Genomic DNA, 15,786 nt, shown 5'->3' with positions numbered 1-15,786 from the left:
TCTTGCAAGGGTAAAGCCTTATTTGTGGATTCCAAAAGTCATATCTATACTAAGCTGACCCAGCATGGACAGACAGATAGGGCTGTCTCATACTCTAACACACAGTAACAGGCTTGTGAGACATGTCGTCAGGCCTTTTAGCTATCATTAATTTAATAGCCATAATGTGTCCTGGAGTATACAGCAGTTCTGAATCAATGAATGAATGAATAACTGAGTGGTACAGACTATGATTATTTATTCCCCCACAAGACTTGAATTTATGTGTCAGTTGCAGTAACTAGGTCTTGGCTTTTCTCCTATGCTTCATGATTGCCTTGACCTTGGCTTTCTAGAGCAGTGACTTGCCCTTGCTCTGAGCAGTTTTCTCAGGCCATGGGCTTCTATGGCTCCTCAACACCAGTTCCTCAGCTACGAAGCTGAGCTACTTGCTGGGAAACATCTCTGAAGGCCTGGATCTGCACATCCTACTTGATGCAAACTCAGTGACTACCAGGATCCGTCCTACTGTCACCCGTTATAACTCTGTCCTCCACCACTGCTGCCCAGCTGCTCATCTAGTCAATCATCACTTCCCCTAATAACCACATCCTCTCCCTGTCCACCATCTATGTAGATACAAGTCCTGGTTACGCACCTCAATTTCCATAAAAGGATGAATTCTATCTTCCAGAGAGCTCACTGTCAAAGTATATGTATGTACCCTTTGTTGGCAAAAGTTTCTGCACCCCAAGTTCCTACAAGAGAGGTTCCTAACCTAGAACTCTTAGGTGCCCAACTCCAATTAGAATTCAGTTACAGGAAATCAAACCTATAGGGCACTGTGTGGTCTATTCTTTTCTCTAAATATCCTAAACTGTACACTGCATCAAACTAGGGCACCAAAGAGCTGCAAACTTGGACCATAACTCACTGAACTGTGAAAGAAACCAGGCTGCTTATTATGTTTGGGGTTCACAACCCCTGGAACCACCATTTTTATTTTACTTGGACAGCCAGCAAGGAAAACATTAAACCCAGGGCCTGATTTTTTCTTTTTTTTTTTTTTGTTAATAACAGAAGAACCAACTCAATTTATATAATGATGGGTCTAATTAATGTCAGACGGTAAGAATTCACTCACATCTTCAAGGAACATACACAGATTAAATGAATACAACATTGTATGTGTTTGCAGATTGAAAATTACATTCTAAAAACTTTGTATTTAATGCAAACTGAATGTCCCAGAGAAAACTTTGTATTAAAGAGCTCAGGAAGTTTCTTGATGTTTTATTAGGGAACATGATCAACAGAACTTATATAAATTTAAATTTAAGCACAATCTATTCCCCACTGACAGTTCTTTTTGGTCCCTGAGACTCTGATGTCACTAAAATCCAAATATTTTCCAACCCTTCTTCTCCCTTATCTTTTGAAAACTGCAATTATTTAACATAACCATTGAGACTCATAGTTTATTTTTATTTTAACCATCCAAGGCTAATTAATTTGGGTTTATAATTTTTATTTCCACAGGCACCTGAAAGAATCACTTTTACAGAACTGTACTTTGACGTCATCCTTGGCTTGAACATAAAAAGAATTTGCGCAAAGCTCCACATCATAGGAGTTTTCACATGCCGTTCAGCAGAACTCTGTTCCCAGGGATGCTACATGGGCCACCACAGGAGGGACAAGAGCCACAGGGAAGGGACCAAGAGCCTGGGCTCTGAGCCCCAGTCGTAGTTCAGCCAGGCAGCTCGGCTCTACTCTAGTTTGCTCATTTAAGTTCTCTGAAAGATTATTTGATAAAATTTATCTGCTGCTAAAACAGTGTGGAAATCACTATGCTACTGAGTAGATGGAAGGACTATCCCTCTATGTGGTTGCCCAGGAGATCTTTTCCTCAAACCTCACTAACACAGAAAAATGGTGCCTCTCCTGAGTAGCTGGCATGTTTTCACCAGAGAGGCACAGGGGGTCTTGTAACAGATTGTGTTTCTTTGTTTGCTTTGACAGCTAGGCAGCTCAGAGCCAAATTTATAGCCCATTAACTTGTAACATGTAGAACCTTATGCTGGCATTTCCTTGTCTCTACTTCATCTGTGGCTTCATTTTAATCTCTTATGTTTTCTCTTTTTCTTCACCCTGATTTCACTACCTCCTTAAGATCTCTCTTTTTAATCCTATGAGTAGAAGGGAGAAAGGGACGTTTAGACAGGACAGAAGCTCCGTTTATGTAAACTTCTATCCCCTATTACTATGTACCCTCTGTGGGTCTGCCTAGAACCTGCTAGTTCCAGTCCTTCAAGTCCATCTGAATCTAGACTCTGACTAAATGCTAGTGACCATCTCTACCAGATGTTCTTTCATTGCTTGAGTGAATTAACATATCCCCTGGTACAATTAATCATCTCTATCCGTCTTCTAACTTCTCACTCTCACCCTCTTTTCTGGCTCAAAGCAGTACTCTCTCTGCACTTATGTATTAATACATAGAAAACTATCTCAAGGCTCCACCCTCACCTCTGATAGGACAGAGGGATGTACGGCTGATTCAGGCATGAAAGGGTTCCTTGAAAAATAATCAATATATGTTTTTGTGCTTATGGTTGCAATTGGAGTACATGCTTACTGAAAAAACGCAAATATGGCTATGTATAAAGTAAAAATACATTTCCTCTGCCACATGCACTCCCCATGGGTAACCACACAGACTTCAGACATTTCATTAAAAGTTTTCTTTTAAAGTTGCCAAGTTTAAACAAGAGCCTGCCACAAACGGTACTCACCTCTTCCCCGTACTGAATCCATTTGCCAGATTCACTCCTCCAATACCAAATCCATTTGGTGGCGAAGACAGAATTGGCCGGTGCTGTGACAGATGAAGGAGTGGAGATACGTCGGATGGGATATGAATCACAAGTCATATCCTGGAAATTGATTTTTTGATTTCTTACAGAAATGCTGCTGAGAGAAAAGAATATAAAGTTAACATGCTTCATTCACTTCTGTTTTCCACAATCTGGTCCTAACAAGAGCGCACAATTCAGACTGCAGGGCTGAAAAGGATCTTCAAATTTTCTTTACACAGCTATGGGTCTTACACATTAAAAAAAAAAAAAAAAAAACTGAAATACAAAGTGATACAGAAATTTGACCATGCCACATATTTAATAGTGTCTCAAAATGCATTCTTACCCTGAAAGCTATCCCAAAATAAAACTGTGCCCACAAAACAACAGATTGGCTGAATGTTAGAAAGTTAGTTAGAAACTCACATTAGGTCAGTTCTTAAAATTATTTATTATCATTTAGTTATCAAAGTGTAGTTCAGGATGCTTTCAGAGAATTGGCAAGGTCAAACTTATTTTAATAATAATATTAAGACATTATGTGCCCTTTTCACTTTCATTCTCTCACAAGTGCGTGATGGAATTTTCCAGAGGCTACACGATATATGATTTCACAATAGATTGAATAAAGAAAGCAGCTATGAGAATCCAGATATCTATTAAGCCAGACATTAAAGAGATTTGCGAAAACATAAAACAGGATCACTTTTCTCAATAAATTTTTTGTTTTGAAAGACATTATCAATACTTACCATATTAAAAATTAAAGCTGAGAGAAATTAAATATTTTTGACTCATTAAAAAATAATAATACATATAATTATATATGAGGGTAGTTTAAAAAGTTTGTGGAAAAGTACAATTAAAAGATCATATTTATATAATTTTATATGAGGATAGTTTAAAAAGCTTTTGGAAAAGTACAGTCAGAAGAGCAAACAAATCTTTCCATGAACTTTTAATTTTTCTCAGCTTCAATTTTTAATATGGTAAATATTGATAGCTATAATCCACATAAACAGAAATTCTTTGGGATCCTCATTACATTCTGAGTGTTGAGGGTTCCTGAGAGCAGGAAGTCTGAGAATGGCTGCTCTACGAAAGACCTCTCAGATCAGTGGTTCTCAATCAGGAAAGATTTTGCTCCCAGGGGAAATTTGACACTATCTGAAGACATTTTTGGTTATCACAACTGAGGGGTGGGGAGTATGAGGGATGGTACTTGCTGCCATTTAGTGGATGGAGGCCAGGAATATTGCTAAACAGCCCCCCATGACAAATAATTTTCTGGCCTAAAATGTCAACAGAGCTGAGGCTGAGAAGCCCTGCTTTAGATTTACCTAGGGGGAAAAATATGTACCTAGAAACAAGAAAATAGCTGATGCCACCATCTAGTGGCAAAATGCAGCAACACAGAGTCACCACCAAAAATTCACTAATTCTGTGCATGATGAAAAAATATATATATAAATATATATATATAATATATATATATACACATATATATATTTTTTTTTCTCCCAGAGTTTCCTTGTAAAACTATTATGCATCTTATATCCCTGCATATCATAGGTAAATATAGTCATGTGGGGACCACCCACTTCTGCTCTGACAGAAACAGAAATGTAAAGTATCCTCTTAGATACCTCCAGGATAGAGAAAATAGCAAATATAAGGAAGGTATAAAATGCTAAAGTATACAACAAAATTCTGCACTGGACCTACATGTAATTACTCAAATTCTGTTTTAAGATTACGGAGCTAAGTGAAAGGCTCTTTTGTCCTAAACCATTTAGTATTTTTAGGAGTTCTGTGATGAACTGGTAAGAATCCTCACTGACCTCTGCGTTGTGTTATTCTGCAGGACACACTAACCAAATCAACCAGACGATATTCATGTCACTGTTCATCCCACTTGAGTTAGCAAATATTCTCAGAATCCCTAATATTAGCCAGACTCAGGGTGACTTCAAACCTACCCAACTGTGTTTTTTTCCTTCATTAATACAACAGGCACTTGCCATTTTTACCTCAAGAGTTATCTCAAACTTGAATGGGATTCTGAAGGAAGAGTGTTTTTTCTTTTTCCTGTAAGCCCAAAACTATGCTTTCCTTTGATGATGTTGTAGATCTTGACATGCAGAACACAGCCACCAACGTACCTGTGAATGTGGGGGTCACAAAAGGCCTCTTCGATCTTCTCCATGGACGAGAAGTCTATCCAGGTTTGATCAATTAATACCTGCCACTGGTAGGGCAGGTGGAAGTGGACTTTGTTGCAGCTGCCTACGAAGACAGAGAGGAGGTCTGAGGGACCATTTAGCAGAGGCTCTAACCAACCTAGCCAAGTCCATTGCTGGCTTTCCCGGTCAAGGCCAGCCTGTCCCACCCTGCCAGACACTTCCTGTCTATACCTTCACTTGTGCCTGCCCTGTGTGCATTGCTCCATATCCATTACCTATCACTGGAAAACAAAAATTCCCCAGTCCCCAAAAAGTCACTCTATCCACATGGAAATGTGAGGTAATTATAAATTTACAGTTACCCTTTCTGCACCTCTCTCTCCCCAGTGTGTGTATTAAAATAAAATGCTCTCTAGCATAGGCAACCACCTGTACTTCCTTGAAGCCCTGGCCTATAATTCATCTCTTCCAGAAAGATTTTGCCAACTAATCTGACTCTATTCTCATCTGACTTGTATTTCGTATTCCTTTAGCCAGTACCCAATACCCAGTTTGGGCTTTATCATTTATGTATTCACTTATTTTATGCAGCTTTCTTATTTGCATATAAATCACTAAAGAAAAGGTTGCATCATTGTCTCACACTCCCCTTGCATAACTGGCATAGGGCTGGGAGTGCAAAAGATGACCAGTAAAGGAATGCTGGCTGAGTAATGTATGAATGTAAGAGTACATAATACTTCTGTTTTTCAAAATTTGCATTGCGTTATATGTAAGTTATTTTGAAATGGTCAAAAAGACGTGTGACTACTTTAAAACAAAAATAGGCAGGGTTAGGCACCACTGGGAAACCCACAGGGTGGCACTGCTTGAGACTTGGCTGATTCAAAGTACGTAACTGTTCATTATGGTCCACACCTCACAGCCATTAGAATGGTTGCTATCAAAACAAGCAAAAAACACAGAAAAGCAACAACTGGCAGGATGTGGAGAAATCTGAACTCTTGTGCATTGCTGGTGGGAATGAAAAATGTTACAGCCACTATGGAAAATGCTTCCTCAAAAAAATTAAACACAGAATTAACCATATGATCCTGTGGAGTACGCATAAAGCAAATGTACTTCACAGGGCCTGGTTTTCCAAAGTTTCAAATATTGACCTTGCAAAAGACAGGAAATTTTCCCCGGGCTATAGTCTCTGTTGTAAGATAAAGAATTGTAACACAGCAAGGTTGCTGGCTCAAAGACAGACAGGTTACTGATTGATATGTAGATACTAGGAAATTGCTGTAAGAGAATGTTTGCTAAAATCAAGCTTTTGTTGGTGGATTGACCTAACTTCTTGAAAACTGCATTATGGAATGTCACCTTGCTTGTCTTATTGAATGTTACCAGCTTCTATTGTTAAACTTGTTAAACTATACTTAGCAAAAACCCCATCTATGTTCTCTTCCTGTAACTTCCTGGTCTGGAGAATAAATGCGGGAAGAGAACCCCAATTCGTGGTTAATTTCCCAAATGGAAGGAATGCCTTGCTCTTGAAGGTTCCAGGAGATTAACTGCTTTTCAGGGCTTCTCACTGCTCAGAAGAGAGGAGCTTTGAGTAATCTTTGGTGGCTCTGTCACCCAGGGGGAAAGGGGTGACAAATCCATAGCAGGAAAAGCAACATGATCCAGCAATTCCACTTCTGGGTATATACCCCTCCAAAAGCAGGGTTTTGAGTAGATATCTGAAAGCAGGGTCTTGAGCAGATATTTGCATACCCATGTTCATAGCAGCATTATTCACAATGGCCACAAGGCAGAATCTCAAAGAAAGTCCTTATGTTACTCACTATTAAGGTGACAGCCCTTATTCAGATAGTCAAGACAAATTTCCTTTGAGTCATAATCATCCATTCTAGAAGATGAGGTACTCGCGACAGCAGATATGGAATCTATAAAACAAAAGAGCATGCATGTATGGTGATCTAAATGTTTAAACCAAAAATCAATACACCTGGTCTCACAATGGCAAAAAATATCTGAAATCGGGGCCATGTTCAAGAAAATTCCTGGGATTCATGCATTGCTCATGAGAGTCTAGACAGCCCCTCCATAACATGAAGCATGGACATTAGGGTCACATGAGAGTTATGTTTATTTCATAAACCATAGTCAAACTACTCCTATTCTCAATAGATGTAGCAGCTTACTCCATGTGGTTCTACTGGTTAGTTTTTCCCAGACTTCGTACATCAGTCTCCACCTGTTACCCTAAATCCTCTAACTCTATGCCTTCTGATCACCACTGGGGAGCATCTAAGGAGAACCTGCCAGCCACAGCTGCTCTGCTGCAGACTCAAGCCATGGGGGCCCCTTTGTCCTTCGGTGACTTACGCTGAGCAGAGCCTGAAATTCTCCTTATGTGCTCACTGGCAGGGCTAACAGAGACTTGGGCAGAGTTCTGACCAAGGGTCCCACCGGCTGCAGCTCTGTTGCCTGACGAAGGTGGAGAAGGTGACGGAGGCACACCAATGACTTGTGCAGGGCCGGTGGCTTCCCCACGTGTGGCCGGGAACTGGCTCTCCAGACTCTGACTTGCAGAGCGTGACAGAGCTTTTTCCCCAGTGACTGCCGTTATTAAGCCAAAACCAGTGGCACCAATTTTATCGACATCAGTAGTTTCATCTGTAACTTGACGCGAGCCATTTCGTGCATTGTGGACAGATTTACTAGCCCAAAACATCTTCCCTGTGTATTTGTCATTCACAAATACCACTCCTTGGTCATCACCATCTGTAACTTTGCCAGTGGTCTGGACATCCCGGAGAGTAGTTCCAGTGTCCTGATTCCTAGATAATGATATTTCTCTCCGACCACCGGCTGTGGTTCTGTAACTTAAAGATCTTGTGGAAGTTATGTCTGTGGCCACTCCATCAGCGTAATTATTAAAAAGAGGGGCATGCTGGATGTCTTGAGTCCTACTTTTGCCCTCGAAGCTCCTGCGGTCCGAGGAAAGCACACCTGTATTCTTTCTGGTGGCTGCAGCTTCAGGCGTTTGTGCTGAACCAAGAGGGGGGTGGGCAGCTGAACGAATTGAAGAAAACACACTCTCTCTCCCAGTGCCTTGGTCATTCTGCCAAGATGTGGAGCCCTTCCAGTAGGAGGCTGGTGTTGAATCAGAAGCAACAGATGTGTTGCCTTGATTCCCATAAAAGAGGTCCTCTGAACTGCCATTCACCAATAACTTCTGGCTTGCTCCCACTTGACCTGTTCCTCCAAGACTGGCAGGCTTAGACGAGACTGAGGAAGGCTGAGAGTGATCCTGGCTCCCCAGATACGTGAACTTGCGGGTGAGATCATCTACAGGCATGTCATCCAGGGGAGCCCTGCGGCCCATTTGATCTGGACTGGGTGTGCAGGACCTCTGATCAGCATCTGAGGCAGATGGAAGAAGTTCTTGGTTGCCCTGAAAGAATCGTTCCCTACTTTTGCTTCTATCTCTATATGCCATGGCTCGACGATGTGAGGAAGGAGCTAGAAAAAGAAAACCAGAACAAAACAAAATAATGAAAATTAGAGTTAATGTGATTGAGTTCTTACTACTATTGCTTCTCTTAGCTTTTCCAGCTTTGCTACCCAAGTTCTATTGAATCGCTTGTCCTAATTTGGTGTGTAAAAATCTTGAGGAAGGGTGGTTATGACAATGATGGAATCTTGCCATTCTGCTAGCACAGCAGAGAACGTCATGCCATGACCTAGGATAAAGGTCAGACCCTGGTCACTGGTTCTCTTCTCGGATTCAGACGTAGCCCCCAAACCCCAAACCTTTTAGATGGGTCTGTCCACTAGCCCATGGTTCCAAATCAATATTCACCACTATGGTGAATGGAGAGATGGACTAGGGAAAATCAGGGAGGATTTTCCAAAATCATTTACATTTTGCCCATATTGTGATATGGGCATACATGATGATTTGAAGATTCACAATACTGTACTTAAACAGAAAATGAAACTACATTGTAAAGGTGGGATTTTGTGTTTCCAGATTTCTTCATCTAGCTCCCCCCATGCCCAAACTTAATGTCAAGTCAAAATTGACAAAGCAGTGGCCTGGAGGGACTTGGCCTTTCTCTAGAAACTTGATGAGTCACACTCTCCCGGAAGCAAGGAGGGAGGAAGGAGCGGGCATGTGTTTGTGAGAGTGAGTGTGTGTGTGTGTGTGTGCGCGTGCGTGCAGCATGCAACGTGTGTGTGTGCGTGTGTGCGCGTGCGTGCGCCTGTGTGTGAGTTGTGCTACTGTGTGTGGGAAAGGGGTAGAAGAAAGTCCTTTCTCTTCCAAACACAGGGGCAGCAGCAGTTATATAGCAAAAGCAAACATCCTCCTCCTGTCAACAAAATGGTTGACTCAGTAGATTAACTAGACGTGATTATACAGATCTTTCTCACACACAATAAATTTACACTGGAAAACTACACCAAAAACCATCCCTCCAGCACCCTCCTGTTCAGAGAGTATGTGCTGTGGGAGAAACATTAGATACAGAATCAGAAACTGTGAGCTCTGCAGCTTTCTAGTGGTGTGAGGCTTTGAAAATGTTACTTTTTATTTCCTCTTCGTATTACTGTGTATTCTTTTAAAAATGATTTAAGTCTGTTTGCAATAAAAGTCATTTAAAATGTTTGAGTCTTAGTTTCCTTACCCCTTAAGTAAGGCCAATAAATGATATATTTGACTTTCTTCATGATTTTGCTATAAGAAACAATGATGAGATACTTTGGGTAAAAGTCCCTTGTAAACTATAAATCATTTTCAAAATATAAGGAAGTGTAATTGTTCACTACTTTTTACAGAATCTTAGAATCACATATTCTATCTCCTTCATAAAATTCACCCCTTCTACAGCCACTCCATAAAGACATTAAAAATTGTGAGATTAATACCATTATACAATATGAAAATGCTTAAGGAACAGTATCACTTCATACCCATTATGATGGCTATTATCAAAAAATCAGAAAACAGCAAAAGGCTGTAGAGAAATTTGGATCCTTGTGCATTGCTGGCAGAAGTGAAAAATGGTGCAGCTGCTATGGAAAATGGTATGGGGTTTCTCAAAAAATTAAACACAGAATTCCATATGATCCAGCAATTCCACTTCTAAGCATATACCCAAAAGAACTGAAATCAGAGTTACGAAGAGATATTTGTACACCCATGTTCACAGCAGCATTACTCACAATAGCCAAATCTGGAAACAACCCAATGCTCATCAACAGATGAACAGATAAACAAAATGTGGTCTATACGTACAACGGAGTATTATTCAGCCTTAAAAAGGAAGGAAATTCTGACACATGTGAAAACATGAACGAACTCTGAAGATATTATGTTAAGTGAAATAAGCCAGTCATAAAAGTACAAATACTGTATGATTCCACTGGTACATATAAGGTTGTCAAATGTATAGAGACAGAAAGTAGAATGGTGGTTGCCAGGGCCTGGCAGGGGTGGGACTGGGGGGCGGGGAGGAGGGTATTGGTAGTTAGTCTTCAACGGGTATGGAGTTCAGTTTGGGAAGATGAAAAAGTTCTGGAGACGCAGTGTGAATGAATGTACTTAATGCCACTGAACCGTACACTTAAAAATGCGTAAAATGAGAAATTTCATGCTATGTATATTTTACCACAATTTATAAAAAATAAGTAAAATAATTTTTAAAGAAATAGTACTGAGGACTATAAATTAAATTGTCTATAGTTTTTCATTAATGACACATTTTCTATATTAATTGTATTGTGATTATGTAAGAGAATGGCCTTGTTCTGAGGAGATGCATGCTGATAAATTCAGGTGTGAAGTGTCATGTCTGCATACAATAAATGCTTTAACCACAAAAATGTTATACATTGTTGCAGGGAATCCTAAGCATTTTCTAATTGTTAAGCCCTTCCCCTTTTCCACTTGAGAAACTGTTTTAGAAACTCTAAGCTTGACTGCCTTAACTGCAGACTCTGCCCTCTGCTTGCTTGCTTGCTTCCTGCACCTGCCCTCTGTGAGATAACAGCAGTCTCACATCTCCCAAGCGCCAGATGCAAATTAGGCTCCACAAGTGACCAATGGACTGTGTCTCATAATCAGCCAATCCAAATTAGCTGGACTACGTCCCTCATTTACATAAGAGGACCTGAATGGGAACTTGGGTGGGAAAAGGGTGGGAACTTAGGCTATATAAGATGGCCTTTTCCTTTGTTCTGGGAGACACTGGTTTAGGAGTTTTTGCTCCCTAGTGCTCTCCTTGCTTGCAAGCAAAAAGAGGCTCTGTAACACTGAACAAAGAGCTGCAACACTAAAATAAAGAGCTATTAAACTGCAACACTGACGACAGTCTTGGATTCCTCTGTGCTTCCTGTATTCGTTCACCCCACAACAACGTGTGCCTGAGTATCTGTATATACATAAATAAAGACATAAAGCAGTTGGAACAAAATACTAAGAACTGGTGACTCTAAAAAAAATTTTTTTTTTTTTCCATTAAAAAAATAACTATCAACTAGCTTTTAGAGAAATGATAAACTTTTTTAAAAATCTGGGCAGAAATAGTGCTAAGCATGAAAATCTAATTGCAAAATCACATATACTATGATTATAATTATGTAAAAATGATGTATGCAAATAGACAAGGTCTGCAAGGGAAGTGAAGACAGTTCTACACAGCAAGGTACAAGGATTATACTAGTTTTTCCTTCCTTGTTATTTCTGTTTATTTGAAAGTTCATACAATTAAAAAGGTAAAAAGCACTTACCTCTTGACCCAGGGGGGTTCTTCCGGGTGTGCTTGTTGTTGCAAATGTCTTGGATGTTTTTCACCACGTCCAGGCTCAACCCATGCTCACTCATGATTGCCAGCACCTTTCTGTCCATCAGGTTATGGGACCGAAGGCAGTTGGGGTAACTACAATTCCCTCGGGTGAAGTGCTCACAGATGTGAAGTCTTTCACATGATGGCTGCTGGTTGCAAATCTGTTTTCGACCCTCCCCCTTATAGCTTTTGCATATCTACAAAAGGGAGAAACAATAGCCAGAGAAAAAACACTTTCTTTTATCTGTCAAACATTCACCAAGGAAAGCTAAAGTGCACAAAAATTTCTGAAGCAAGCAAAGTTATACCAAAGGGAAAAAAATTACATACATATTCCACAATCTTTGATGAGTTGCAGTGAACTGATGATTAATTTAAAGCAGAGAAGACCTGCAGACTAAGTAAAAGATACGGATGAATTTGATAACTCTGGGAAGAATCAAAATCTATTGGGGAATCCAGAGTTTACTGTCTGCTAGGCACAGAATGTGAAGTTTCTCAAAAAATCAACTAAAAATAATTCTTACATTTCTATCTAAATAGACATATTTACATATTGAACTTTACAGAGATGTAATTCCTACTGAAAAGAGGGGAGAGTGAATACTGTCACTGAGGCCAAGCCATAGGATGCAGCAGTGGAAGACACTGCTTTTAAAGTCCAAGGCCCTGTGAGCAGCTGTGTGACCTCAAGGGACCCACTTGCCCACTCCCAGCCTCCATTTCCTTTGCTGTGGCATGAGAATATTTTTTGCTCTACCTAAACCAAGCAGACTAAATAACAAAATATGTGAACATGTAGTGCAAAATACAGTGTGATATAAATGTTTGAACCTTTAAATGAGGAAACCAATACAATTAGTAAGAAACCTGAACTTCAGATATTTTAAAAATTAAGACATTTGTAAGTTGTCCCAATACAATCTGAGTACACCAGATCAACATGGTTCATTGGGATTTGTCTAGATGGCAAAGCCAAGGATTCAGACTCCAGTAACAATGATTTAGCCCCATAGACAACTTCGAAAACCAGATTCATATAGAATTGCTATAGAGCCTATTATCCAGATTCTATACTCTAGACCAGCAGTTCTCAAAGTGTGGTCCCCGGACCAGCACCATCAGCACCACCTGGAAACTTGTTAGAAATCCAAATCCTCGAGCCCTCCCCCATATCTGCAGAGTCAGAACCGCCAGAGGTGGAGCTCAACCATCTGTATTTTAACAAATTCTCCAGGTGCTTCTGATGCGTGCTAAAGCTTGAGAACCAGTGTCCTAAAGGCTCTAGCAACAAAGAACAATTAATTAGCAATTTCAGATGATGTCTTGGTAACATTCCTTTTACCACGCTGATGTTTAAGCAAGAATGCTCCTGCCTTACTTAGGTCAGAACAAATGAAAGCACTTCTTCCTTTAATAAGCACATTTCAATTTTACACATTTATATACCAGGAAGTCACATTTGCCTGATGCTTTTATGTTCTCACAGGTCAAGGCAAAGTGAAAAAAGGTGAATATTTTAGGGTTTTTAGGGCAGGGAGTGAGTCTTGTCCGCTGCTGCTCCAGTATTTAACACAGTGCTAACACTTGCAGGCACTCCTAAACCCTAGCTGAAAGAATGCAAAACAAACAGCAAATGAAGTGACTGAGAACATTCTACTGTGGCCCTCTCAGGTCCCTGTCCACCCCACACCCACCTCCACTCCCAAAGCTGTTTCTCTCCACTCTCCCTCTTGCACTTAGTCCCTCTCTTCTCTCCTCACCCCTTCTGATAAAATCCAAATTGCCCAATCAAGGGGTGCTAATCTACAAGGTTAAGTCCTCCCTCCTTGGAGAACCATCCTTGACCAGCTATTCTGGAATCTAGCTGAACTCTGGCTGACCCCCTCCCTGCTAAATCCCCATGAAAACATTCTGCTCTACTCCCCCAAGTTAAATCACTCCTTTAGAGACTTCTCTTGCCCAGCATTTTGAATTGAAACTTACACAAACAATACTAAGTAAGGCTAACTACAGAAACCAGCTCCTCAGACCTCTAGTTCAGAAAACAGTGCAATCACCCAGTCTGTAATCTTAACCCCAACAAGTGGTAAATGGAAATTAAGTTGTGAGCTAAAAATAAGCTTCAGGTGAGAACCTCCCCACACCACCTGCTAATCATGGGTACTGAATTCTTACTAGGGAAAGGGAGCCCTGGATGACGCTGCCCGCTTCTTTGGTCTGTTTGATAAAAGGATGACCAGAGCATTTGCCAAGGAGAACCCTCCCAGCGCTTTGGTCTGTGGGCCCTTCTGGGACCTCTCATGCAACAGCACCTTCTCTTAGTTTCATCATTGCCAACCTCCTCCCTGGAGAAGAGAAGAGCTGCCACTGTCCTTACTCTCCAGGGACTCAATATAGATGTGTGTCCTAATGAAACAGGTCCTTGGTGCTTTTGAAGAACTGAAGTAGAGATCAGACCCAGTGAGCCTCAGAGTTAGCACTAGACTAAGGGTGGAACCTACTAAGCCTCCAAGCTAGCGTTAGACTAAGGGTGGACCACAAGTCAACACTCTTAGCTGTGATAACAAGTCTTCCTCTCACCATTCCCTCACACAAAAGAAAAAGGATGGGGTGTCTCTGCTTGTCAATGGGACCTTTAATGAGGTTGGTGTGTGAGGCATTTTCCCTGTGCTGGTATCCATGGGGGACTGGGCTGGCACACAGGACAAGGGCCATAGATATCCCAAGACATCTAAATCTTGAGCTTCTAGAAACAGAGAGAGAGAAAGAGAGATCCATGTACCTACATAGAAGAATGCATGGGGTGGGGAGCGGAAATGGGGTACATTACTCCCCCCACGACAAATCTACACAGAGTGCCTTGCATTCATATCTCTCCTGAGCTCAGTGGCCAACTCAAAAGAGCCTCTCATGTCATAAGTTTTCTAAATCCTCATGGAAACACACTGAGCTCAGAGTCCAAAAGTGTTTAATCCTCCAGAAGTCCCCAATAGCTCTCTTGTCATACATAGAAGCGCATCTGAATTTCAACCTTGTTTACATATTTCCATCCCTTCCCCCCACCCCATCTGAGTCTGCCATACGCTTCTGTGCTTCTATTTTAGTGTGAGGCTAATTTCTCTACTCAAGGCTTTTTCTCAGGCCAGATACCTGTTTTCAGATGCATCCCCTGATCCTCAAGTCTATATTCCTATGTGGATAAGACTATTAATTATCCACCAGTGTCACTACCTTTCTTCTAGTAATAGAAGCTCCCAGGTTTTTGGTGGGCACATAGTTAACCACCCAGAAGCCAAATTTCTCAGACTCGCTTTCAGTGAAGTGTGACCATGTGATAAGCTGTGGCCAATGAGATGTGAGCAGATGTGCTATACACAATGTCCATATCACATCTTTTAAAAAGAAAACTGCCTGCCTTTCACTTACTTCCTCTCTACATCCCCGTTGGCTAGAAAATGGGGACAATGAGAACAGCCTCGTGGTACCCAGAGATAGGAGCCACATTTTGAAGACAGCAGAACTGACCCACCGGCCTGAGTCCCTGGATGACACTGTGGAGTCCAGGAGCCTGACCACAAGGGCTACCTGCCTGCCCACATGCACGAAAGACAGAGTTGGCAAACTTTTTCTGCAAAGGACCAGATAAGTATTTTAGGCTTTGCAGGCCATTCGGTCTCTGTTGCAACTACCCAACTAACCCTTGTGATATGAAAGCAGCCATAGACATTACGCAAAGGAATAGGTGTGGCTGTGTTCCAATAAATCTTTATTTACAAAAACAGGTGGCAGGTCAGATTTGGCCTCTGAGCTTTAGATTACTGACCCCTGATCTAGACTACCAAGTAATAGAGAAATAAAATATTTTGTTTGAATCACTATATTTTGGGGAGTCTCTGTTACAACAGCTTAGCCTGTCAT

General features: G+C 41.0%; 1 protein-coding gene across 3 annotated transcripts in view; it reads right to left on the bottom strand.

The window, feature by feature from the left end:
• The window catches only part of ZC3HAV1 (zinc finger CCCH-type containing, antiviral 1), a 54,717-nt gene that overhangs the window by 20,805 nt on the left and 18,126 nt on the right, over positions 1 to 15,786 (bottom strand). For 2 of the 3 annotated variants that reach the window (XM_063099231.1, XM_063099229.1), the window contains exons 3-7: positions 11,810 to 12,062; positions 7,400 to 8,539; positions 6,856 to 6,957; positions 5,000 to 5,123; positions 2,775 to 2,952 (exon numbers count right to left, since the gene is read on the bottom strand). In XM_063099231.1, coding sequence (XP_062955301.1) covers positions 2,775 to 2,952; positions 5,000 to 5,123; positions 6,856 to 6,957; positions 7,400 to 8,539; positions 11,810 to 12,062 — 1,797 coding nt within the window. The remainder of the gene's footprint in view (positions 1 to 2,774; positions 2,953 to 4,999; positions 5,124 to 6,855; positions 6,958 to 7,399; positions 8,540 to 11,809; positions 12,063 to 15,786) is intronic. The other variant, XM_063099230.1, reaches the window with a different exon arrangement.

This window comes from Cynocephalus volans, chromosome 6, assembly GCF_027409185.1.
Source record: "Cynocephalus volans isolate mCynVol1 chromosome 6, mCynVol1.pri, whole genome shotgun sequence".
In the NCBI taxonomy this organism is placed as follows: Eukaryota; Metazoa; Chordata; class Mammalia; order Dermoptera; family Cynocephalidae; genus Cynocephalus; species Cynocephalus volans.
This window is presented reverse-complemented; position numbering and strand designations above follow the sequence as displayed.